Source organism: Tenrec ecaudatus, chromosome 3 (genome assembly GCF_050624435.1).
Source record: "Tenrec ecaudatus isolate mTenEca1 chromosome 3, mTenEca1.hap1, whole genome shotgun sequence".
NCBI classification, from domain to species: domain Eukaryota; kingdom Metazoa; phylum Chordata; class Mammalia; order Afrosoricida; family Tenrecidae; genus Tenrec; species Tenrec ecaudatus.
In genome coordinates, this window is record NC_134532.1 from 96,134,945 (window position 1) to 96,162,587 (window position 27,643).

Consider the following 27,643-nt stretch of genomic DNA (forward strand, 5'->3'; position numbering starts at 1 on the left):
TGGCCTCAGTGGTGGACCTAAAGAAGAGGGTGGGGTCACAAGCACGCAGCTTTAGAAGAAGAATACACATAGCCTTTGATCATAGATAGTGCTAACCAAAAGAAAGGAACTATTGAAAGCCTGGGAGGACATTTTTATTCTCAATGTAAATTCTGGAGAAAAATTTTATATGTACTAATATAAATTGGGTACTTCTAAAATTAGTGAATTTTATTCAACTAGACCCTGAGAAAGAAAGGAACAGTAATAGCTTGACATAGTTTATTTTTAACCTACACAACACAATATTATGTCATAACCAAAGTAACTTATAAAATAGAATCCATTGTCATTTCTGTTCTAATTACCGTGCAAGCAACTGCTGGGCTATGGCTTCTAGAATGCTCCTGCTGGTAACTTGAGTTTGTTAGCACTAAATAGTCAGACATTTACTTTAAAAATCTGGACAAAAATATTGATAATTTATCGAGAACACTGAGTTGGAAGCAACAAAAAGAAATCTGAGAATTTCAATTTCTAGAGAAATAGGCTGAGTTTGATGACACAACAGAGGAAAGCAAAAAAATAATTACAGAACATTTTATATATACTGAACAAAAAATATATACACAGGCAGAACTTTTTGTACTTTGTTCTTTCTGTTTCCTTTAGTTTCAGAGCCTTTAGCCTCTTCTAAATGAAAAGCTTGAGTAGAAAGCAAGCTGACACAATAAAATAATCCAGTTCTTGGCTTTAGACAATTCCCCAGAGCACCAAAATATCTTCTTTCTTACCTTGTCTATCCGATCTGGACGATTAGTAGCTGCCAAAATGGTCACATCCTTTAGCTGTTCAATGCCATCCATTTCCGTCAGGAGCTGAGCCAAAACACGGTCTGCTACATTCCCAGCACCTGAAGAACTGAGTTATTAAACATACGGTTTGAAAATCTGTTTGCCTAAGAACAAGATAAGTCGTTTCAAAATATAAATTTCAATTTCTGGAATTCATTGCTAAATTATCATATCAAAGTCAAAAGCTTCCTCCAAATTATTTGTTTTAAATCATTTCTTCTCCCCATACACTGTTGTTAATCATTTTCTCTAATATAAAATGCTTTATGAATATAAGATATAAAAGCTCTAGGAAGCAAGATATAAGATGATTTCACATGGTTCATCAAATATAAAAAGAATTGTGTAACTTAATAAATATTTACATTCTACTAGCATATAGATCAAAATTGGAAATAAAAAAACTGAATGAACTAAAAACCCTTTACATGTGAAGCTTCCAAAATTTAAAACAAACACACAAACTCAGTGTCACAGAGTACATTCTGACCCACAGCAACTCTATGTACCAGGGTAGAATTGCCTCAGTGGGTTTCCAAGAACAGAACTCTGCATGGGAGTAGAAAGCAGTCGCCCTCAGAGTAGATGGCGGTTTTAAACTATTGACTGTGGGGTTTGCAGTTGAATGCAAAATCATTACTCCGCCAGGGCTCCTCAAAACGAACATATGTGAAATCAAATACACACCTTTAACAAACAAAGCATTTCTGATGTTACTTAATATTTGTAATTAAGACTGTTAAATAGCAGGTAGCTATTCATTAATATCATTATTTCACATTTTCCTAGAAATAGAGTAAGTCATATCGCCCTTTTATTCATGTATCATGTCAATTAAAATGTCACAAGTGAACACAATACACCTTAATTTAATCTCTTTTCCTTTGTCCACACACAAAAACTAAAATACCAACTTTAATTTATAAGATGCAAATTTAACAGATTCTACTAACCAAACAAGAAAAACCTGTTGTTATATAATCAGGATCTCCAAGAATAACAATTCTCATTAGTAAAAGTAAGTGGGTACTTACTGAGATTGATTGAGACTTGAGAGCTATATAATACTAACCAAGGTGGATAACTAAACCATGAAATAGCATTGTAAATGTTCAATGACCTGATACCTTGTAGTAATCAGGTCAACTTAAAGATATGTCAGAGTATAGGCGTGGAGTTTAGCCTGTCAATTAGGTCACAGCCTGACCGGGAATCCTTGTGGGCATGGCTTTCTCATCAAGAGGGCCCTGGGAACCTCCCTTTCTCTCTGCCTTTCCCCTTCTTTGTGGATGATCCTGGTGGCAGGCAGAGCTCTGGAGATGTGTCCACCACCATTGGATCCACAAAACTCAGCACCCACACCCACTGGCCTGTGATATTCCTCCATTCTGCATCATTGCAGGTGGCTGCGTGAGTCTGAAGAGGGACTTGACTCAGGGACTTGAGTTGGACTGGGCTGGTATATTTTCTCAATATCTAATTACTTGTTGATATAAAGCTCTTTGTTATACATGAACGTCACTGAATTTGTTTCTTGAGTCAACAAATAGTTCTGTTTCTCTGGCCTACCAAATACCTGGAGGTGAGAAGTGTGGGAAAGAGGAGGAAAGGGTCACACACCTAACTTTTGCTCTAACACCTGGAACAGAGCAAGAGGACATTTGCACAATCAGCAGATAAGACATTTCACAATAAGGTAATTATGTTCTCTAAATTAAAAAACAGCTCTCTAAACAAACAAAAACATAACCAAAACTTCACAAACTTGAAATCGGATACAGCTACAAGTGTCATATTTGATGCAGACTCATAGCGACCTTACAAGATCGGTTAGAACTGCCCCTGTGGATTTCCAAACCTATAACTCTTTATGGAAGTAGAAAGCCTTGGCCAACATCCATTGGGTAATATGGACACTTAATAAATATTTGTTAATTTTCTGCTTAGGGTTGTGAATTGTGTGACATCTTTTAAAATGTCTCAGTAACTGCAGGCTCTTTACTGCTATACAAATCCTGGTAAAAGTCTCAGTTTCAAAGATTGAATAGCTATTATTGAAATACAAGTAGCATTTTTATGCATAAATGTAGAATCACTCAGATCTGTGTTATTTAACCTTCATTAAAGTTTCTTTTCAATTTTAGCAGAACCACCTGAGTTTCCTGATGTCTCTGTCTTTTCAACAGTCAAAAGAGGTTTATCTTGTTCAGAACTTTTTTGGCAATTCAACGAATGACTGTTCATGGCCAGGTAGAATCAAGATAACATGCTGGGTGCACAGAGCAGTAAATCAGGCTCAGAGATGTGGTCAGTCACAATCTTGCAAGATAGCCATGGAACTGTCACCCTATTCAAATCCAAATACCTTACCTAGTTCTCTCCTGTTTTTCACTGAATCCTCCAACCCATCGCCTGATTCCTTTTCCTGTATTACTGTATCATTAATGTAATCTCAAGAAACATTGTTTTATATTATAGATGATGCATATTCAGGGTAATTATTCATGGGTTGCTTCATAAGTTACAAGCAAAGCATTACGCACTTTTTTCTAGACTATGCATTCAAAGACTTATAAAATACAATGTCAAGGACCACACACATTTTATGATTACATTTATAATAAAATGTCCAAAAGAAACAAATTCATAGGGACAAAAAGAGTGGTTTCCATGGGACAAGCTGAAGTGGGGGAGTGGGTATAATGTTTCTTTTCGTAGTGATTGAAATGTTCTGGAATTAGAATAGTGATGGCAGTTGTGAAACAATGTGATTATACTAAAACATCAATACATTTTAAACTTTAAAATGATTAAAATGTTGATGGGAGAGAGCAATAAAGATACGAGGGGGCTTAAAAAGTTGATGGAAAATGCAATGAAATGATAATGCAATTGTGTCAGTCTGAGTTGACAAAGGAAACAAATTCAGAGAAGACACTCGTGTGTTTAAGAGACAGTTTTATATAAAAGAGCAATCGCATAGAGAAAACATCCCAGCCCCGTCCAGATCAAGTCCATAAATCCAGTATTAGCCCATATGTCCGATGCTAGTTAATAAAATCTTCTTTAGAGTTACGCAACACATGCAATGATGCTGAATGCAGGAAGATCACAGGCCAGTGGGTGGAAAGTTTTGTGGATCCAGTCGTGGTGGAAGCATCTTAGCGCTGGCAGGAGTCTCCAAATGGCTCCTCCAGCTCCAGGGCTCTGTCTGCCATCAGCATAGCTCCATGTGGGTTGTCAAAAGGAATGTCTCCCAGGGAGACAGAGTGTGTCTGGCCTCCAGTGAACTCTTTCTTTCCTGCGCACCTCCAAATGAGATAATCAAGCTGCAACCTGATTGGCAGGTGTTATAGGTAGGTTTATTGTGCCAACCTGGCCAATGAACACGTGAGATTAATTGAAGGGCGGAGCAATAAATGGCTCAGCGAGCCTCACCTTTCTTGTCTTGCTCTTTGATGACTGGATCAGGGTGAGGCTGCCTTACCTTATTCTCTGCCTCAATTTGCAAGCTGTACTACCTGTGGGACACCAAATCCATGGACTGTGTGGCTGTAGTTTGAGGTTCCTGCTTCGCCATGCTAGTGGAGTATACATCGCTTGAGCTGGGGACTGTCGGACCCTGTCATTGACCTGCCTTGCTGTTTGCTGCCTGTGGCCAGATAACCTGAACTGCTCTAAAGCAATTGGACTACCCAGCGGCCCTCAAGACTTGAAGCACTGCAGGTGTATTAGCTGTCTCGTGGGAGTGAGTTGCACTGAGCCATTTGTACTGCTTTATAGATGAACTGTTTATTTCTTATGTTATATCTTTATCTATATCCATAGCTATATATAAAATCATTAGTGTCCTGGTTTTGTTTCTCTAGAAAACCCTGTCTAACTAGCCTCCACCCTACTGCAAGTTGACAAGAGATTATGTAACTGCAAGAGCAATTTTCCCACAAACTTTATGAAGCACCCTCTTATAGTATCTTTCCCAATCAGATCAAAAGATTAGGCAGAGCATCCTACACAGGTAAAAAAGGCAATCAGGCTTACTGTCCACTGTAAAAAGATTCAGCAAGCTCAAGTATAAGCTTCCAGCTAAAAGAAAAATGAGAAACTGAAGAAAGTCTAAGTCATGTTAGCAAAGAAGCACAATTTGTTTATCCCTAGAAACCAAAAGGGAAGCACACAGTAGACATGTCTCAAACTCAAATAAAACTAAAAAGAAAATTCAAATGTCAAAGTGACAACTGAAAAAGTGCACGATGTGTCAAAAAAAAAGTAGTCATGGCAAATACACACAAAACTCAACAGACGTGAAAAGATGCTCATGATCATTAGTCTTCAGAAAGCTGCAAATAAAAGCAATGGGATATTATCTCACCCTTGCAAAAATGGCACTGACCAAAGAAGAAGAAAACAACAAACCCTAATTCACTGTGCATGGGGATGGAAGATGCATCCTTGAAAAGCTGGAAATCTCTAAGCTCCTCAAGCCCTACTCCTAAGTTTCCTACAGCTCCTTAGAGATTTAATAGCATAATCCAAAAAGATAATTTTATCATTATTCACAGCAGCAAAAAGATTGGGCATGCCACAATGGATGAATACATCAAATGCAGCACATGCAAACAAGAGAAAATCACAGAGCTATAAAGAATAACTATGAGTCTGAGAAACAAACATGAATGACTTTGAAGGATTTATGCTGAGGGAAATAAGTACAAAAGGGCAAATATTATATGATCTCATTTTGATAAAAGACAAAAGTGTCATTTCTATGTAGAAATTTGTGTTCTTTGTTGTGACAAGGGATGGCAGGAGAAAGGAAAGGAGGCCAGTCTCTAGAGAGCACACACTTGTCAACTTTGCGGGGAAAGGCAACACCACAGGTCAGGAGAGTTAGCACAGCCAAGGTAATGGTTAACAAGAAATACCCACGAATAAACAGCAGTATTGGTTAATGCAATAATATAATTTGCAACAAGAGCATTAATAAAATGTATAAGTGGTCATATAAGACATGTGTATGCATATATGAATACCAGATTTTTATGTACATATATACGTGCATATATGAAGGTGTTTCACGAAATTTGTGGACAATGGAATTTTTCCACCAAGTTTATGAAGACACATAGGTGGATCTGTAGCATATCTACACATGTTTAGGAGTACTACACATCCATCCATATGTATAGTACACATCAGGGAGCAGTCACAGATACCTCCTGAAACACACACACACACTGCCATCCAGTGGTTTCAGACTCATATTGATTGAACTTCCCCCTTGATTTTCTGAGACTGTGACTTTTTACTGGAGTAGAAAGCCCCATCTTTCGCTCAGGGAGCAGCTAGTTATTTCGAACTGCTGACCAGCTACTTCCTTGTCTTAATCAAATAGCTCACAGCATTTGGTTACTGGGTTTGAAGTTTTAAGTCTATAATTTTGTAGGACACCTCTGTTAATTGGCACAGTATACTCATGATAGATAAGACGACCAGTTGCTGGCTCAGTGCTTTGACACTTAAGATACAATCACCACGTATTTTATAATCCTTTCATGATGAGATGGCTATGAACAGCCCGGCTATCAGTTGAAAGGGAGTTTCCTAAAGAAAGCAGCCTATATCCAATATCAATGGACATTCTGTAAAAGCTGACTGTTTCCTGGCAGGAACCCTGCATCCAGTTTGTATCTGACTTCTTTTTCTTGGGATTTGTGTCAGCTACTTGCCACCCTTGGAATCTGTCAGCCTCTGCAATCCATAAACCAGAAGACTGTCATATGACCTACCTGTGTTGGGTTCATTTCCAACACCTGAGAGTCAGGAAAAATCTCCAGCCTGACATCTGACTTACCAAATTGGAGCTTATTAGCCTCTAAATTGCACAAGGCATTCTTTAAGATACAGCAATCAATCTCAATCTCTCTCTGTCTCCATCTCTCTCCACACACACCACAAACACACACACACACACACACACACACACACACAAGAATGCATGATTGAGGGGAGGGGGGGACATCAAAAACTCATGGCAAAAATCCATTACCTCTTTAATTCCATTTTTCCATAAACTTTTTGAAGTATTACTGGTTTTACTTCTTGAGAGAGCCAAGCTAAGGCAAAAGTCTATAAAGTTTATGTTCTACATTCAAGTATGATAAGTAGTGCACCTAGCATCTTATAATCTAAAATGCAACTATTTGTCTCTACATGAGTAGGAGAAAAAAGGAAGCCAACGGCCAACAAATAAATCAGTCTACAACCAATTTCCTATATGAATCATTACTTCACTTTATCCAGAGAAGAAAACTAGATGGTATTTGGTTACCATCATCAATTGTTCTAACAGGGGCCAGGGATGGTCTTGGATAGAGTGGGAGAAAATTATATAATAAAACTCAGATTTATTAGTCTAGTAAAACCTAAGGAATCCCCAAAACTGTCACTCTGATATACAGTATGAAACAAAACTACTCCCAGATGTCACTTTGCAAATAATGCAATAACAGAGTAGCTAATAAAAGAAACCGTATCACACAGGAGGTATGATGATTCTTTTATATGCATATTTTAAAAATCATGTATTTGAGCCCAAATGATCGACATTTACCCTAAAACAAAGATGAGAAGGTCAGGAGGAACATGGAAACAAGAAAAATGGCAATTGAACAACCAGAACAGAAATGAGAATACAGATATAATCTAAAAAGGTATTAAAAGGAAAAAAATTATGGTGTAAACTTTCACAAAAGTCACAATTTAAAAAGTAATTGAAGCTTCATCATTTTAGGATGTAGTATAGAATAAATAAATTGCTAATACCGAAGAAAGATATTTAGCTACATTGAAGACATTAGGAAAAATCAAGGATCCAAGAATGGCTGGAGTAACAATTTGTTGCTTCCACAAATTAACACAACACTATTAGAATCCCTTACTTGTCTATGAGAAACAGAGATCCATACTCATGTCCCTTCCAAACAAAGGGAGAATTACTGAACAATGACATACCAGCAAATTTGGCTGAACATAATTGTATTGATTGCAGCCATGCCTCCTCAAGGAACTGCCGCAGTTCCAGACAGATTCGGAGGAGATGTGGTGTGCAGGGCACCATCACTGCTATCACGTGGCCATTTGCTGAAAGCACAATAGAGACTTTTGCTGCCAGAGGAATGAACGTAAGTGCTTGAGAAGGACTGCAAACACACGCTGCTCAGACCCGAGGCTAATAAAACTCCATCTTGCTAACACTGGCTATATTATCAAGAAAAGCCACTCACTAGAAAATGACATCATGCTTGATAAAGTGCAACGGGAGCATAAATAAGGGAAACTCTCCATGAGATGAATTCTAAGTGCACACAATAGCCTTGACAGTGGGTTCAAACAGACCAAACATGATGGAGATGGTAGAGGGGTGAGCAAAGTTTTGTTATTAATCAAAATAACAATTCATCCTATTCCTCACTGCTGTTGTCTAAAGAAAAGATTGCCTAGATTACCTCAACTCTTACAAGTCTTTTTAAGGAGAGGAGAGTGCTAAAGGAGCTAAACAGGTGGAGTGAAACAGGAATGAAATAACAAACAAAAATTCACATGAATTATACGGGGGGTGGGGAATGGTAAATTTAAGCAGGAAATGGGAAGACAGAAAGAGAGAGTCTATCTGTAATACATAGTAATTAAAATTTAAAAGATGATGTAATAGATTATATGCAACAGAACAGAGAATTTTTGAACTGGAAGGCAGGTTAGTAAAAAGTATCCAAACTGATGTGGAAACTGAAAAAAGACTGGAAACAAAAGAGTGGTAGACAAACATGCAGACTTCAGAAGGCCTAAGAACATGCAATAGGAGAAGAAAAAGATGGCACAGAGTGGTATCTCCAAAAACACCGAGACTGTTCCAAAACTACCATAACTTATCAAAAGGATAAAGAATGGGCACGGCAGTCTCAAAATCTAAAGGCGATAAAATCACTGGCAATTAGAGCTAGTCTAGTGTCAAGACTTACTAATATTTAAGGTGTATTCCAAGAAGTATCTCTATGATTCTTACAATCAGATACTGAGAAATTTTAACAGATACAAATAGGGCATTTGCGATTCCTAGCTAAGATTTCCTTAAAAGTAGAAACAGAAAGTATGGCACCACTTGTTTGAAAACACAAAATGTTCACTCACTGAAAATGTCTAGAATTCATCAAAGATTTGTAGGTGTGACTTGCCCCCATTGACATTCTTTTAAAGTGAATTACTATTTAGAAAACACATGTACTTGATTTTCTTGACTGAGGAAGAAGTAGTAAATACACCAAAATAGGTTTGAGGCAGGAGAAGACTGATGAATTTTCTCACCACCCCTACCCCCTTTTCATATAGAGTCCAAGAAGAGCATGATCATATTTACATCAAATATACATCTTGAAGAAGAAAATACTATGGGAGCAACAACAACACTTCTGTCTCCTTGATAGGCATTTCTTTAAAACAGAGAAAGATAACTTTAATATTTTAAGATCTTCCAAGCAAGAGAATATACTTAAAGAAGTTCTAATCCATGGAAAAGTAAAACCACATGGAAACACTAGTTTTTCAATGTTTCAAAAACTAAATATCTATTATAGTGAAACACCTTGTAGGGTAAGAAAACACTGAAATTACCAACATCTTCTCTTATAGTGTAAGGCAGTGGTTCTCAACCTGTGGGTTGCTATCCCTTTGGGGATCAAAGAATCCTTTCACAGGGGTCACCTAAGACCATTGGAAAACACATCTTTCCAATGGTCTTAGGAACTGAGACACCGCTCCTCTATCTGTCTCCAGGTGGGTCCGCCCACATGCACATACGCTCACCTAAGAGTACCCAGTGTGAAGACTATTACCCATGCTACACTATGCTTCAAGTTAAAATTTCATTTATTTGTAATTAGAAGTAAATATTTCATAATATACAATTAAATATTGCTAGTGATTCATTATATTAATTATATTCAATTTGTTACAATGAAAATACATCCTGCATATCAGATATTTACATTATGATTCATAACAGTAGCAAAATGACAGTTATGAAGTGGCAATGAAAATAATTTTGTGGTTGGGGTCAGCACAACATGAGGAACTGTATTAAAGGGTTGCAGCATTAGGAAGTTTGAGAACCACTGGTGTAAGGAAGAGGAATAAAGAAAAAGGAAGAAAGATGTGAAGGATAACCTAATTTTTTAGTTAAAATAATGCGTCATGTTTTTAAAATCTTACCAATTTTGAACAAAACCATTTATGTAATACTAAATAGAATCTGTTGATCTTAAAATAATAAGTTTATCCACTGAACACATTTCTATCCTTAAAAAAGAACTGACCCATAAACAAGTACATTCTTTTTCATATATCAATTCTAATACTACCAAAGTCTTAAGCTGCATTACTACAGTGATTTTCAAACAAGCAGCATCATAGTCCACAGACTCCATTTTCCTGCTTAGAATTCCAGGTGTTACCCAACTGACAATCTTAAAAATGGAAAATCTGAAGAATCTAAAAAGAGTAGGAGTTTCTTAAATTCCTTGATCAACTTGTGGGGCTGGTGTAAAAGTAAACTACTGAGCAATGTTTTCTCTCCCCAAACAAAATTACTCTTATTTAATCATTAGCTGTGAGTTTTTGAGTTTTCTTCCACAAAAGGATCCCTAGGTATACTAGATTAAGTGCTCAACAGCAAACTGAAAGGTCACCTTCAATCTACAGGAGAACGATGTGGCAGCATCACTCAGACTAAGCAACTAAACTAAACGGACTTTTACAAGATTTATTTGCAATTCAATTTTATGTCCTCACATCGATAAAGCATTTAGTTATAACCATAACACGGATCATCAATATCATAATCACCCTGCTCTTACATAGATGGGAAGCTCTTAAGAATCACTTATTTAGTGAAAGAGCCATATTCTTATGCAGATAACTCATGCTTCTATGTTCGCTCACCAGCTTTAATCTCCCACCAGGTATTTTCCTAACTGCTACTACGCCAAGTTTCTTTTACATGTTGCTGTAAAAGGCAAATAATGATTGGTATGACACACTTTTGAAAATACCTCAAAGGAAGATGCTGCAGTCAGTAAGCAAACATAGAAGGCAAACTTATTTGCGAGAAATATGGTATTGAGAATATATACTGGTGTGCCAGGGAGCGAAATCCTTGTCTTCCCAATTAGTGTAAACTCCTAAAGAGGAAAGCATGTCATACAATACTTCTTATGTCATGGTTATTAGTTGTTCTGAACACACTTCAAAGAATGCACTGCTGAGTTCTGAGCCACAGAGGGACTAAGGGACGGTCTGTGGTGGGAGGGAGGCAGGGAGAACACAGCTGTCTCCTTCAGCACAGACTTAGAGGCCTGGAAACCCGACGGGGCTGTTCTACAGGGTCATTATGAACAAAAATCCAAAGTAGTATGTGTTGTTCATTTTGTAAATGGTCTTCTATGAAAACATTTGTAACATTATTAAAACCCAATAAGTAATTATTTAAACCAGACGGTTCACCTATGCTTCACTATGACCTCAGAAAAATGGAAGAATTTGATATCTCAAAGAATTCTGAAGGGGAAACCTTTACATTTTAAACGGCTACCATTCATGAGGAAACCCCTCCAAGACACTGTGTTAATAGCGGACAACTTGCTCTGAGTCCTAGTGACACAGTGGCTAAGCAACTGAGCTGCTGACCAAAAGGTCGATAGTTCAAACACAACAGCCACTCCACTAGAGAAAAGTGTGGTGGTAGCCTGTAAAAATTAAAATCCAGCCTGGGAAATCCTATAGGGGAATTCTACTGTCAGTATGAGCTGGAAACCACTTCACAGTAAGGAAATGGGAGCCATGCATTACAAACAGCACTATGAGGTAAGTATTGATTGTACAGCTAAGGAAAAGGAAGCACATAGGGATTGAATAGCTTGTTCTGAAACTAGCTAGTGGCAAAAGCAGAATGTGAGGAAACACACATTTGCCTGATTCCAGAGCGTACCCTCGTTCCATCATTTCATCATTCTATGGAACATAAATAACCTTAAAGAAGTGTGTGAAGCAAGCACACCAATTTGTCAGAGCAGAACTCTGACAGCTTTCAGAGAGCCTTTATGGTGCTGTCATGCAAGTGTTCCCTCCACTGCTCACAACAGAGCGGGTGGTTCACTCCCCATGCTACCTTGCTGGAGGAGGAGGAGGCCATCTGCTCCTGCAGAGCCATGGAGAACAGCTGGGAGGAGGGAGCAGCTCGACGGGAGGGGATGGCAGTTCTAACGCACATCAGCCCCTGGGAGGGCGGGGGCTTTGTTCATGGATCATAGTTGAAAAGAAACACTTGATTGGACTGATATAATACATATAAAGAATAACTAAGAAATGAGAAAAAAATAAAGCAAAAGCTATTGGATGAGGGTAAACAATGAGACCTGGAATTTTTCATCTTAACACCGAAGAAACAAACCAATGCTGTCAAACTACCAACATTCAGCATGAATCTACAAAAAATAAACTGCGTTAAAAAGTACCCTACAAAAAGCAGACAGACTTGACATGGTGAGTTATCTTTAGCAGCTGTCCTAATGCTATGTGGACTACATGTTCGCTGCAGAACTGTCGCTTTACATAAACTGTTAGCATAGAGAGTGACATGCAAATATGTATGTTTCTTTTTCCCAGTGAGAACTCCAAGATAACATAGGCAATACTCGTTACGTTAATAAGGTTTTGATGCAGTGTTAGAAAAATATGTGCTTTTACAACTCAATTCAATTTCCAGGCTGCCAAAGGAAATTTTAGAAGATAATTTTAATAGATTATGGACTTGTGCACATTGATGCCATGATCATAATGCAAAAGGAAAAGTAATAAGGAAAGTGTCGGTTCAAACTTTTCTCTTTTTTTCCCAAACTAATTTTCTAACAAGTTATCTAAAAATTGAAGTGGAGGAAATTCTTTAAAACTTGTATCTTAAGGACATAAAATGTGTAACCTAGATTTTGAAATGATAACACAGAAAACTAGAGTTCTGTTGTTATCACAATAAATTATCACACAAAGTCAACTTTTCTCGTTTAATCGTTCCTGTGAAGTCCTTATTGACGCGAACTAGCTGGGGAAGGGTGCATTGAGTTGTGAGCTCTTTCATATTGGTCACTTTGGGTTCTAATACTAGCTGTCGCAGCTTGTTTCTTGTACAGACTTTAACATTGTTAACCTCTCTGAGCTTCAGTTTCTTCAGTTAAAAAAGAGAAGAACTCACACCTTGCTCACAGTTAAATAAAATGAATAAATGATCTAACAGAGCCCTTAGAATAGGGTACTTAAGAATTATCACCTCATCTTATTCCCACGGAATGACTGGTGTTTCAAACTGCTGGTACTCCTGAGGGGATTCAAACACTCCCCTGAATAAATGGAATTAAAAGATGAGAAAGATTTCCCACCAATTTTTAGAAGTTCTTACCTATTTTTTTCAAAGTTCCAGAAATCAGGGTTTCAGCTCTACTGATAGACCCTACTGGTGTGTACCCTCAAATTACTGATCACATCACATAGCATTATGAGAGATGATTACATCACATTAGATTAGATTAGATCCACAGGTATTGCTATTAGGGCTCCAACATCTATCTTGGAGGGACACAGTTCAATCGGTAACAGCTACTGTCTCATTAATTATTTAGGGAATGAGCTATGTCAGAAACTTGGTAAAGAAACATACACCATACACTTGGCCTTTGGGGAGTTTAGTTAAAAACCCTGGTTGGGGTAGACCAGAAAGGAAAATATCAACTAAGAAGAACAAGTCTGTTTCCTGGCCAGATGGAGGGAGCCACCTTCTTCCTTGTGCCTGTGATCCTGGGTCAGTCTGAGGAATGACCACATGAGGAGACAAAATTTCATATGATTCAGTTCAAACCTCTCAGCCTAATAAGATAATTTTTTCTGGGAAAAAATGATTATCATGAGCTTAAGTATCACCCTATAAATAACAATAGAAAAGCTAAATATCCTTTAAAATTATAATAGTAGATTAAACAAAGGAGTGTCTGGCACATATTTATTTTCAATGCGGTAAGCATGACTGCAGTATCTAATGCAGTCACACAGGATGAATAACAGAGGTCAGCAGAGACTTGCAGACAATCAACTGCCAGTTTCTTACTTAGACTGGACTTAACAGCATGGTAAAAAGCATTAAACATCCCTAAACTCTGGAACGAAAGGTGCCAACCTAAAACTTAGATTTTAGAGATGAGAACAGCTTCTCTGAAGTCCTTCACACTACCAGGAAATGTCCACCCAATTAATAAGCCCTTTAATGTATACACAACTTAAAAGATACTTCGTTTCTCTAACATTTATTAGTAGCGGACTACTACTATTAATTGGTAATAGAATGCTTGATATTTTTGTATTAACTGGATTGCTTGTTAGAGTTCTTAAGGAAAGATTTAATTCATGAAAATTTCTAAATTGAGATAACTGCTATAGTTTGTAGATATTTAATTCTAAAAATGAATTCCTTAAAATACTTCTAAAATAGACAAAATATTTTTTCCAATAATTATATGTTCTCACATAGAAATGTTTGATTCATACATACAATCTACCGCTTTGGTTTCTTGGATCTATACCAAAGTAAGTCCTTTCAGAGAGATTATAGATATATTACTATCCTCCTTTTTGTGTCCATTAAGTGAACTTCAAAGAGCACTGGTGGCATAGTGGGTTACATACTAACTGGGCAGCTAAAAGTTAAGGTCAGCAGATAGAACCCATTAGCTGCTCAGCAGAAGAAAGATGAGGTTTTCTTATGAAGATGTGCCCCTCTGGAACCCACAGGAAACAGTTCTACACTGTCCTACAGGGAAGTGAACTTGGAGGGCCCTGGTGCGGCAGTTGTTAGAAGCACCCAGCTGCAAGTTAAAGGCTGGTGCTTACAACCAATCACTCTCTATGGAGGAAAGAGAAGGCATCTGCTCCCATAGAGATTTACAGCCTTGGAAACCCAAAGGAGCAATTCTACGCTTCAGGACTCACTATGAGTCGGAATTAAATTGACAGTAGTGGATTCGCTCTTGTGGAAGAGGCACAGTGATAAAGCACTCAGAGGCGAACTAAGAAGCGGGTACTTTGAACTCATCAGCTCCGGCCTAGAAGATGCAGCCTATTTCCATAAAGATTGCCCAAGTCCACTGACACTGAATCAATTCCAACTTATACTGATGTAATTGAGCTTCTAAGACAAAATCACTATAAGGGCACACAGTGTCATTTTTCTCACATAGAATGGCTGGTGGCTTTGAACCAAACTTTGGAAATCGTGTGGGGTAGTTCTACCATTTCTTATGAGCTTGAATCCACATGACAGAAATGGCTGAGTTTTAAGTGAACTTAGCTTCTGTGAGGTATTACACGGCATTTGTCTGTGATCATCCATGATTAGTATTTTTGTGCTGTAAGTGCGAAGTGTAGATCCAGACGTACAGGGCTTGGAACCCGTGGCTTGAGTTCTTGGAATTAGACTCGCCTACCATAATATGTGACTGAACAGTATTTGAGGAAAAGGGCAATACGGTGACCTTTCTAGAAAATTAATTAAGATGTAGCTGCTTTGGTCAAATCTTTTTCTCCCCTGCTAAAAATCATGATCTTCATCAGTGCTGTCCTCCTTCATTATCATTTGATTAGCATTGTTATCAGTTACATTTAAAACAATATATATGATTTCTATAACCTTCAAACAGCTGACAAAGTTTTGTGAGTTCAGACCCAGTTTGAGATTTAGTGAACCCTACAAACTACTGATTTGTTACAAAGGAACTTTCCCTTAGCACGTCATTATTTTCTTGAAAGCTGAATTACACCAAAGCTTATAAATGATAAAAACGATTCTTCTATGAACATGGTACAGGTCACAAAATGCCATAAAACAGTCTCATTGTTTTTGGGACTCAAGTACTCCCTCAATGAAAGAATACTTTCTTCTATTAAATTGGGGTTCTATAATGCTCACCCTCTCGACACAACCACTGAAGACAAAGCAGGTGAATAAGCAAATGTGGCGAAGAAAGCTGATGGTGTCCAGCTATCAAAAGATATAGCGTCTGGGAACTTAAAGGCTTGAAGATAAACAAGGCCATCTAGCTCAGAAGCAACAAAGCCCACATGGAGGAAGCACACCAGCCTGTGCAATCACGAGGTGTCGAAGGGATCAGGTACAAGGCATCATCAAAACAATAAAATCTTACCATAGTGAATGAAGGGGGAAGTGCAGAGTGGAGACCCAAAGCCCATTTGTTGGCCACTGGAGATCCCCTTGCAGAGGGGTCTAGGGGAGGAGATGAGTCAGTCAGGGTGCGATGTAGCACCGATGAATACAGCTTTCCTCTAGTACCTCAATGCTTCATCCCCCCACACCCCCATCCCCTATCATGATCCGAATTCTACCTTGCAAGTCTGGGTAGACCAGAGGATGTACACTGGTGCAGATAGGAGCTAGAGGCTCAGGGAATCCATGGCGGATGATAACTTCAGGACCAGGGGAGTGAGAGGCAATACTGGGAGGGTACAGGGAGAGTGGGTTGGAAAGAGGGAACCAATTACAAGGATCTACATGGGACCTCCTTCCTGGGGGACGGACAACAGAAAAGGGGGTAAAGGGAGATGTCGAACAGGGCAAGATATGACAAAATAATAATTTATAAATTATCAAGGGTTCATGAGGGAGGGGGTAAGAGGAAGGGAGGGGAAAAAGAGGACCTGATGCAAAGGGCTTAAGTGGAGATCAAATGCTTTGAAAATGATGAGGGCAATGAATGTACAGATGTGCGTTATACAATTGATGTATGTATGGATTGTGATAAGAGTTGTATGAGTCCCTAATAAAATGTTTTTTAAAAAAACGGTCTCAATGTTAAATTTTAAAACAAAATTTGCTCATAAACGTACAACAAGATGATATCTGACTCTGATAATAATCAGCTGAGTAATAACTTCTTGTTTTTCTGAGCTTCTAGCCTTATTCAAGAAAATAATTATATGTATGTCTCTCTGCAAGGCACAATACAAACCCTATGAGATGAGAGGAAAAGATACTATCATGCCCTTCCGGATTTCATCACTGTTGACATCTTTGACTGGAGAGTCGAATGAAATGACCCATACATAGATCCTGCTGGTTTTAAGTTCTGATTCACTATTGTTATCCTTTAGTGTTGAAGTGAAGGAACTCCGCTCATTAATGCGATAGAGATTACTCATTTTAGTAACTGCTACTGACACTGCTAGTAAATGGCTTATTAATGAGACTGCTAATAAATGGTTTATTAATGAGATTTCTAATCAGACACAACTAAACAGGAAACAGTGAACTCAATCTTATCCAATTAGTTATTTATCAAAGAAATTAATGTTGAAGATTACACAAGGGGAATTTGGATGGCCATTACCTATGCTTCCCTTATCCTTTATTTCCACAGATTATTTAGAGGCAGCTGGACAATGGCACAGTGAAAATGTTTTATGGGCTGAGAAATATTCTTGGCCGACTTTCAAAGCTGCAGTAGGAAACAAAAACGGTAAGACTGATATCCTAGGAAATCAAAATTAACTCCAAGGAAAATTTTTAAAACAAATGTTTAATCATTAACATAATACTTTCTATAAAAATGTATTATCTGCTGGAGATAGGCAACACAACAGAAATGTTCAACTATAAAAATTGTTGGGGCTAGACTTCCAAGATCCAAATTCTTTAGTTGCTTCAAAACAGAAACTCCTTTTCAACAGCCAGACACTGTCATAGAGCAAAAGGACTTTATAGGATCTTAAAACAAGGGTCAATAAATCTGGCTTTGATTACATACAATTGACAGGGGCCCTGGTAGAGCAATGGTTATGTTAACTGTTAACTCAAAAAGCTGGTGGCTTGAGCCCACCAGTCGTTTAGCCAGAGGAAGATGTGGCAGACTTCTTCTACAAAGATTACACTCCTGGAAAACCTATGCGGCAGTTTCACTCTGTGAAACTTATGAGTGGGACTGGATTGACAGTGACAGATCTGTCTGGGGACTTATAGACAGCCTAGGCCTGTTTTCACACAACAGTGGTGTTGAGTAGTCACAAAACAGATGGTGGACTCAGAAAGGCAAAAATATTTACTAATTAGAGCTTTACTAAAAGGTGTGCTGAGAAGATAGATAGATAGATAGATAGATAGATAGATAGATAGATAGATAGATAGATAGATAGATAGATAGATAAAAGGTATGCCAACCACAATCTCAAAGAAAGCTTGCGGCCAAATGGTAAACATTATACTGACTTTATTTTTCAATACTAAAAACTTTCAGAGAAATGTTATTTCTTTTTCATCTTCTCCAAGAAAATGCCCTTGTACAACCTTTTAACAGGATACTTCAATAACAGACCAACATTTCTTGTATCTATTTTTACCATTTTTAGTTTTTCTACTATTATTTTCAATGTTACAAAGTTCTAAAATTTCTTGGTTCTCTTAACACACAATACTTAAGTGTAGAAGAGTCCTAAATAGGATCTCAGAAGTATACCCAGATATGTACTAGTCAAGAAAAGCATTATTTATGATAACTTTCATGGTATATATAAGTTTTAACCAGTATTACTTTTCCATTCAGGCAAGACAGATTTAGTAAGAGGCCTTTAAGAACAAAAATATAATTCTGAATCCCTAGTAATGCTGAAACAGGCCATAAAAGTCATCTTATGCCTTTAATCTATGCTACAGTACTTTTAGTCTCAAAGGCACTGATAGATACAAACAAAAATACTCACAGAATTCTACTATACTGAATAGAACAATACTAAGGAAAAAATGTATCACCTTATGCATTTTCCATTTCTTCTCTCAATGTTTTCCTCAGCATTTAATGCTAAGAACTCTGCAACCTAAATGATACGTGAGGCAATTATAAATCGGTAAGGAATGCATAGCAAAAAATAAGCATTAAACTTAGCAACTTTAAGCACAAACTAACAGTGGCTAAAAGTACTGTATATGCTCGAGTATAAGCCGATCCGAGTATCAGCTGAAGCACTTAATTTTACAAAAAAAAAAAACTGCATTAAAAATGTGCTGGAAAAATTCGGCTTATACATGAGTATATATGGTACATTGATTTACTTACTACTAGCCTTAAACTTTAAAAAATGTTTAAGTACATAAGCAATTTGAAACTGAAATAAATCCACTTTGTGTTCCAAAATCCAGACACTATAAGCAGTAGTAATAGTGTAGTTCAGAATTTTACTAAACTTGAAGACCCAGGTTCTAGTCTCATATGAAACACAAAGGACTTTCGTATCCCGTCTCTTAAATGCTAGGTGCTTCTGTTCTTACTGGAAAATAACACGTTTATGCTACATGATTTCTAAGAATGTTTTCAGCAATAAAATTCTATGATTTTACGAAAACTTTAAAACTCCCCTAAGAAGCACATTAAAACTTTATAACCCTCCTTGAAAAGTGTCATTTAAAGAAATGTTGCCTACACCTTTATAACACATAGCATCCGAAACTCACTGAAATTACCTGAAATCTGGATATGTTGCAAAAGAGGCCACCCCATTTCCTGATCATTAATTTAAAACTCAGAGCTCTTTTTAGAATGCTGGTAAGCCTGCTATCTTCATTTACAATGAAAGTTGGCTCAAAACTTATTACTTTCCCAACTACTATAAGTGGGAATCAATTCTGAACTAGTAAGTACAGAAACAGATGCACAAAAAGCAGTTATTAATGTCCCAGATTCTCTAGTATCTCATGTAAGATTCCATCCTATCAGTCCAATTTTAACTTTTACTTAATTGGTTTTATTTGATCATATAATCATCTTTTTTACATTCTAATTATAAAATAACATCCTAAAGTATTACTATTTCAAAATAGAAAAAAGAGAATCATTTAGGATAAAGAGAAGTTGGTCTTTTGCGTTTTGACAATCTTTCCTTCTTTTTTTTCAGAACAAAACTTTCTCACATTTCAGATTTGTGAAATCAGAATGCCTCTTGCAGGTTAATGATTTTACAGCACCTTTTATATTCTAATTGGCAGCACTCTCTCTCAGTTCTGGCACATAAAATGATGTGGTTTTTATGTGCAATGGCAGCATGCTTGATGCACTGTCAAAATACTTGCCAACTATACAGTACTTTTAATAATTTCCCCAAAGCTTATTAAATTAGTATATGCCACTAGAATGTAAGTCATGATTCATTTCTACCTTAATTACTGTATTCTACTGATATGGAATTGTAACACTAGCTACTCAAAAATTATTATATACATACAACAATTATGAAAAGACATACTAAAGTTTTCAGGTCATTTAGTACATGCCAAGTACTATTGGAGCATTTAACACCATTTAAATATAACAAACTACAATTTGCTGGTACAATTACTGTCACTTTACAAATGAAGAAACTGAGGTGTAGAGAGGTTAATATCACATACTGGGAATTTGACCTAAATCCTAATTTTTTTTTTTATCATGAACACAAAGCACACTGCAGAAAGGCACGGAGTTGGAATTGACTCAACAGCAGTGAGAAGGAAAAGAGGGAAGGAGGGGAGGAGAAAGAGGATTCTGAAGAAGCCTTACAGAAGCCCAAGCAGCTTCTGTAACGTAAGTCACAGAGAAAATGCAGAACAAATACAAGTTGACACTGTTTGCTAATTAACCAGCGACATCTGGAAACCTAATTTATATGATGTAGTTGGATGGTTAAAAAAAAAAAAAAGTGGTTCCTGTATCTGCTCTGCATTCAGAACACCTGACTGCAACTTCTAGCACTACCACCACCAACTCATGACTTTAAGACAGTTATGTATCTATATGCTCATGTTTTCTTTTTTAAATCATTTTATTAGGGGCTCATAAAACTCATCACAATCCATACATGCATCAATTGTGTAAAGCACATTTGTACATTCATTTCCCTCATCATTCTCAAAACATTTGCTCTCCACTTAAGCCCCTGGCATCAGCTCATTTTCCCCCCTCCCTCCCCATTTCCCCCTCCCTCATGAACCCTTGATAATTTATAAATTATTATTTTGTCATATCTTATACTGTCGACGTCTCCCTTCACCCACTTTTTTGGTGTCCCAGGGAGAAGGCTATTATATGTACACCCTTGTAATCGGCTCCCCCTTTCCACCCCATCCTCCCAGCATTGCCACTCTCACCACTGGTCCTGAAGGGATCATCTCTCCTGGATTCACTGTGTTTCCAGTTCCTGTCTGTACCAGTGTACATCCTCTGGTCTGGAGATTTGTAAGGTAGAATTGGGATCATGATAGTGGGGGTAAGGATGGTGGGGGGAGGGAAGGAAGCATTTAAGAACTAGAGGACAGTTGTATGTTTCATTGTTTCTACACTGCACCCTGACTGGCTCACCTCCTATGCTCATGTTTTCTCACCTATAAATAGGAAATAAGAGCAGGATCTATTTCTTCGGGGATTGTTTTGGGGATTTTATACCAGGTAATATCAAAGCACTTTGTATCATTAATCACAATAATATGGTGAGTGGGGGTCCAAATCAGGATGAAGTATATTATTTGGAAGTTAATTAAATAAACAAAATTGCCTCTCTAGCTAGCCACTTGGGGCCATAAAAGTATGTGCCTAGTCCCAAAACTATTCCAGAGCTGCTTGAATCTTGACATTACCGAGTAGCCCAATTCTGGATTTTTATGACTACTTGGGATGTCGTGGACTAAAGCAATCACGGTAGGAATCTCCTTGTTGGTCAATGCCTACTTCCTCAGTTCAATAAAGCTATGCCCAAGAAAATATAGGGACATAGGGATCCACCTCTTCACTGTTGGAGATAGAGGACGACAGGAGTTAAGTCACTGAGTTTGCTTTCCTTGACAAATTAAAATCTTAAAAGAAGATAAAAATTTAAGACAGTAGGGCTGAGACAGACAATGAGGCACCAGTTGTATAATTTCCTATTTCACATTAATGCAAAAAGCCTATTTGGGGGTGGGTGGGGGTTCTTAGCCTGTAGAGAACTGAAAACCTATGTAAAAGCACTAAACAAATGTTATCTACTATGATTGCAGTTATGAGGTTCCATTGAGTCAATTTTGACCCATTTCAACTCCAAGTCACAGAACAGAACTGCCTCATAGACCACGTCTCTCTAGACCACGGGTCCTCAAACTTTTTAAACAGAGGGCCAGTTCAATGTCCCTCAGAGTGTTTGGAGGGCCGGACTATAGTTTTTTTAAAAACTATTAACAAATTCCTATGCACACTGAACATATGTGTATATATATATATATATATTTGTGTGTGAAAAAATCCATTTATTCCATATTTCGAAAACGTGGCGGGGGGAGGGGGGGCTGTTAGTATCTTGGGTATCAAATCGCAGAATCGGCGGTGTGGGCAGTCAGGCGCCCATTCAGCCATGAGTACGTAGTGCATGGAAAGCAGGCCCGGGAGGTTCTCCTGTTCCACACACACGAAAGGACAGGCACAGAGCTCCCAGAAGTCAGAGGTTCTGAGAAGAGGATGAAGGGGTGGAGCAGGAGAGGGTGGGGCATGGGGCTAGGTAGGCAGGAGGGACTCGAACACTAGAATGTGAAAGGGGGGAGGCTCTTCCTTCGGGAAAGCTGAACACCTGGGCCTGCACGTGTCCGAGGCGGCCAACCTCCGATTGGGAGCAGCACACGGAAGGAAGAGCGCTGCCCCAGGGCTCTGAAGAGGTCACCTTCGACCGTCCAGGAAGTCCTTGTGCAGCCACAGCGAGGTCCTGGTAGAAGGTGCAGATCCCCCAGGCGCACAGCCGTGTGATTGTAGAAGTAACAGTACACGACGGCCGCTAGTCTCTGAAACAGTGTTTGCAGGCCATCGGTCCACACGAAGCGGTTGGGGTTTTTGCAGCGTAAGTTCATCACCCAGATGTGAAGGGAGATGCTGACGGCGAAGTACACCACTGTCGGGAGGATGGTGCCTTTGAACGTGTGGAACAGGTTGACCAGCCCGCCTGGAAGACGTGGTGTTGAAGAACATGAGGCGGACGATGATGATGTTGAAGAGAATTGCAGCGTCCTGCTGGATGAAGACGACGAGCTGAATGACGGGAGCTATTGGGAGGAGCTCCGAGAAGGAACTGACAAAGAGGTCATAGGTCAGCAGTAGGAACCAGGCTGTGGTTACTGGTTCGGAGCATCTTCCGTCTGCTCTCCTGGGCCTCGAGGGGCACATTCCAGAGTTTTCCACAAAACACCTCCTGGCTCTAGCACCCAAACAGAAGAATCAGGGCTGCAGTCTGAATCAGGCTGTTTCGCTAGCTCTAAGGATCTCAAGAGCCATCCTCCGTGTTGTCATGGGAACGCCTTCCTGACTCCCGGATGCCGGAAGTGCCTGGAGGACTCAGGCTCTGAGGGCGCCATTCTACCTACAGTCCTAGGTTTTAGCTCCCAGATTCATGCTTGCAAAGTGGCTATTCTGGGCCACACCCAGAGCCTCCTGTCCCTCTGCGGGCCAGCAGCGGCCCAACAGCTTCGCACTGTCGGAACCGTTCTGTTCACAGGGGCTGGGAGCTTCAGGATCAAACAGGCCAGTCCCTGGAACCTCGGGCTAAGGGTTAGAAATGCCTTGGGGGTGGGGCGGCAGGGAAAGGCTATGGCACCATGGAGTGCTGGCCTCAGGCGACAGGGGACCTGGACCTTATTTCCCAGGGGGCCTTGCTCAGATCTTATTTTGAAGTAAAAAAAACAACGGAGCAAAAACACCCGGCAGGCCGGATAAATGTCTGCGGGGGGGTAGGGGGACATGTGGTCAATTGTATCTTTGGTCTCTTACACGGTCCATTGTATCCCGTCATTCACATCTGTCCCCTTTGTGACCAAGCTTGTGATGGTTCCTTTTCTTCCCTTCCCTCTCTCCAACCATCCCTCTACCCTCAGGATATCGGTACTCCCACTTCCGTTCCTGAGAGGTTTATCTTGTGAATTCCATGTGTCCAGAGCTCTTATCTGTATAAATGTGTGTTCTCTCTTCCCGCGCTACTCAGAGCAGGGTCCATACGGCGTTGTCCTGGTTCCCGTGGTAACTTAAAGGAAAACGTTAACAATGTCCGGAGCCCTTGACGTCCTGCAGATGAAGGAGGAGGTCAAGTTCCTGGCTGCAGGAACCCATTTAGGTGGCACCAACCTTGACTTCCAGAAGGAACAGTCCATCTACAAAAGGAAAAGTGACGGCATCTACATCAGAAACCTGAAGAGGACCTGGGAGAAGCTTCTGCTGGCTGCTCGCGCCTTCGTTGCCATTGAAAACCCTGCCGACGTCAGCGTCCTATCTTCCAGGAATAACGGCCAGCGCGCCGTGCTGAAGTTTGCTGCCGCCACTGGAGCTACTCCAATCGCCGGGCGCTTCACTCCAGGAACCTTCACTAACCAGATCCAGGCAGCCTTCCGGGAGCCACGGCTCCTGTGGTGACTGACCCCAGGGCTGACCACCAGCCCCTCAGAGGCCTCTTATGTTAACTTGCCCACCATTGCTCTGGGTAACACAGATTCTCCTCTGCGCTACGTGGCCATTGCCATCCCGTGTAACAAGGGAGCTAGCTCGGTGGGCCTGATGTGGTAGATGCTGGCCCAAGAAGTTCTGCGCATGCGGGGCACCATCTCCCGCGAGCACCCGTGGGAGGTTATGCCTGACCTCTACTTCTACAGAGACCCAGAGGAGATTGAAAAGAAAGAGCAGGCGGCTGCTTTAAAGGCTGTGACCAAGGAAGAGTTTCAGGGCTAGTGGACTGCGCCCGAGGTGGCCGCCTGGTCTGAGGGCATGCAGGTGACCCCCGTGCCCACCCAGCAGTTCCCCACTGAAGACTGGGGCGCTCAGCCCGCAACTGAAGACTGGTCCGCAGCCCCCACCGCTCAGGCCACCGAGTGGGTAGGAACAACCACTGAGTGGTCCTAAACTGTTCTTCCATGGAAATTAGGTTGATGGGAAATGACGTTTCTACAAAAAAAAAAAAAATGTGTTCTCCAGTTCAGCCAGATTTGTAAGGTAGAACTGGGTCATAGAAGTGGGTGGGAGGAAGCATTCAGGAACTAGAGGAATGATGTGTGTTTCATCGGTGCTATACTACACCTTGGTTGAATCATCCCTTCCTCATAGTCCTTCTATGGGGGCGGATATCCAATTGTCTACAGACGGGCTTTGGGTGTCCACTCCAAACACCATCATTCGCATAAACATAGTTGTTTTGGATCTTCTCATACCTGATCCCATTGACACTTCATGATCACACAGGTTGGTGTGCTTCTTCCATGTGGGCTTATTTGCTTCCCTGCTTGTTTAACTTCAAGCCTTTAAGACCCCAGACACTACATCTTTTGATAGCCTGGCACCATCTGGTTTCTTCACATTAGCTTATACACCCATTTTGTCTTCAGTGAGATTGTGTCAAGAAAGTATTAAAGAGTGCCAAGTTATTACAACATGTGTTCTTGTGTTAAGGGAGGTCTTGGGTACGGGTCCAAAGTCCATCTGCTATCTTAACACTTAACATATAAATCTATGTACATTGTCCTCTATTCCTTTTATTATAAATGAGTATATTTACAAATATAAATGCCTATAGCTATACCTCTATAAATAGCTTTTACCTAGTTCTTTCCTCTATTTTCCTTTTTTGTAAAAAATCATTTAATTGGGGGGCTCATACAATTCTTATCACAACCCATACATCCATCATGTCAAGCACATTTGTACATTTGTTGCCATCATTTTCAAAACATTTTCTCTCTACATGAGCCCTTCATATCAGCTTCACATATTTCCCCCCTCCCTCCTCCACCTTCCATCCCTCACGAACCCTTGATAATTTATAAATTATTACTATTTTTTTCATGTTTTACACTGACCAATTGTCAGGGGAAGCCAGCCCCTAATACATCATTACGGGTCCGGTAGGCGATAAGTAAGGATCATAGTAAGGTTATAGAGCGCATGAGAGATAGAAGAGAAATAATGAAATAAATGGAGTCAGACACAATTCATGGTAGCATGCTCACCTCAGCCCCGCTTGGTGGTCCACGTGGAGGGAGCGAGAGGCCTTTAATGCTAGCCCAGGCTTTTTATCTTCTCTGGGGACATGCAAGCCCCCTAATTACAGGTGAGGACAATCATCACAGGAAGGGGTTATGCTATAACTCATACAGTAATGAGATGGGGTGGTCTAGGGAAATATACACTAAAGGAAGAGGAGGGATTGGGGGTACACATGTGACAAGATGGGCGGATCCTAGATTTAGGATGGCAGCTTAACCTTGGTCATCCTTGGTTGGGTTTGACCTCTCTGGGGTCTCCTACAAGGAATCAGACAACTACTATCCATATCAGAAGGGAGTGGGCCCTATTTGTTGTGGGATAAACAGTGGTGACTGCTTGCTCTAGATGGCTGATAGCTCTTAGGGAGAATGACCCCTGATCTACTCCTGATGACCTGCAAGTGTATAGTCATTCGAAAGCAGCTAAGTTTGGCATATATTTGGGGGAGAGAGCTTGGGAGAAATCCTTTTGTTTCCAACAACCAATGTCCGCCTTCACTCAATTTTCTGTTGTCCGCCAGGGGACGGGTTTATATGTATGTCATTGTGATTGCTTCCCCCTACCTCCCCCCACCTTTCCCTCACATTCCTGGTATAGTGTGACACTCTTATTATTGGTCCTGAGAGGTTTATCTGTCCCGCATTCCCTGTGTTTCCAGTTCCTATATGTACCAGTGTACATCTTGTGGTCCAGACGGATTTGTAAGGTAGAATTGGGACCTCTATTTCCTTCCTCCTATCATGCTCACCCCTCCATTTGGCTCTCGGCAATTCCTTTCAGATACAATGTACTTGATTAAACCCCACCAGCCAGTATACACTTTCCTTGCCATCAATTTTACATCTCTTGTTGTTCCCTATCCCTGAGTTTGTTGGTTCCACATTCCCCCTCCTCGTTGCCTTCTCTCCCATGTCCCCCTGGAACAGCCAAAACCAAGACTTCTAATATTATTGTCATGCTCTGTTTACCATGTGCTGATTGTAATCCGTGGTTTCACGGTTAATTACATGTCTTCTCTTGTGAGTAACTTTTAATAAAACAATTTAACAGGAATAGGACAGTAAGGACTAGCAAATTCCCTAATATTTTGCTCAATTTTTTAAACATCTTAAATTTGCCAAGGATGATCCTGGTAAGAAGAAACAGTCTTGTTTTTGTCCTTTCTGGAATGGCCATATGGTTTGATCTTAATGTTCTCAAAGAAAAGATATAATAGTTTTGAACAAATGAAAGTAATGAATACTTATGGCCTAAATTATACAGAAATGCCATCTATTCTATGCAATTTTCATTTTTCTGTTTTTCTATTCCATTATTTTTTAAATGCATAAAATTAACTATAACTTTGGAGCTTTTAACTACCTATCGATGGTTGTTTTTCTTCTTCAATTTTTAGAGATTGTGTTCAAATAGTCAAAGTGTAAAATATACATGTGTATGTGAAAATTTAATTGTTTTTTGTTTTTAGGTAACAGTAATCTAATTAGATAAAATATAAGTTTCTAAAGTTATTTGGCCTCCTACCCACTTTTCAGGGGAAAAACCCAAAAACTCAAAGAGCTCCGCTACCAGTGAAAAACATTTTTATTATACCCCAGAATGCAGGAGAGGGTATTGTAGTACTTGCCTTCGCAGCCCTCT

At 39.6% G+C, this 27,643-nt stretch overlaps 1 protein-coding gene and 2 pseudogenes across 2 annotated transcripts in view; 1 reads left to right on the forward strand and 2 right to left on the reverse strand.

Moving 5' to 3' along the window:
- The window catches only part of AFG2A (AAA ATPase AFG2A), a 325,370-nt gene that overhangs the window by 208,665 nt on the left and 89,062 nt on the right, over positions 1–27,643 (reverse strand). For both annotated transcript variants that reach the window (XM_075543842.1, XM_075543841.1), the window contains exon 14: positions 774–900. In XM_075543842.1, coding sequence (XP_075399957.1) covers positions 774–900 — 127 coding nt within the window. The remainder of the gene's footprint in view (positions 1–773; positions 901–27,643) is intronic.
- On the reverse strand, positions 22,646–23,111 carry LOC142443470 (transmembrane protein 138 pseudogene; annotated as a pseudogene).
- Positions 24,017–24,894, forward strand: LOC142443471 (small ribosomal subunit protein uS2-like; annotated as a pseudogene).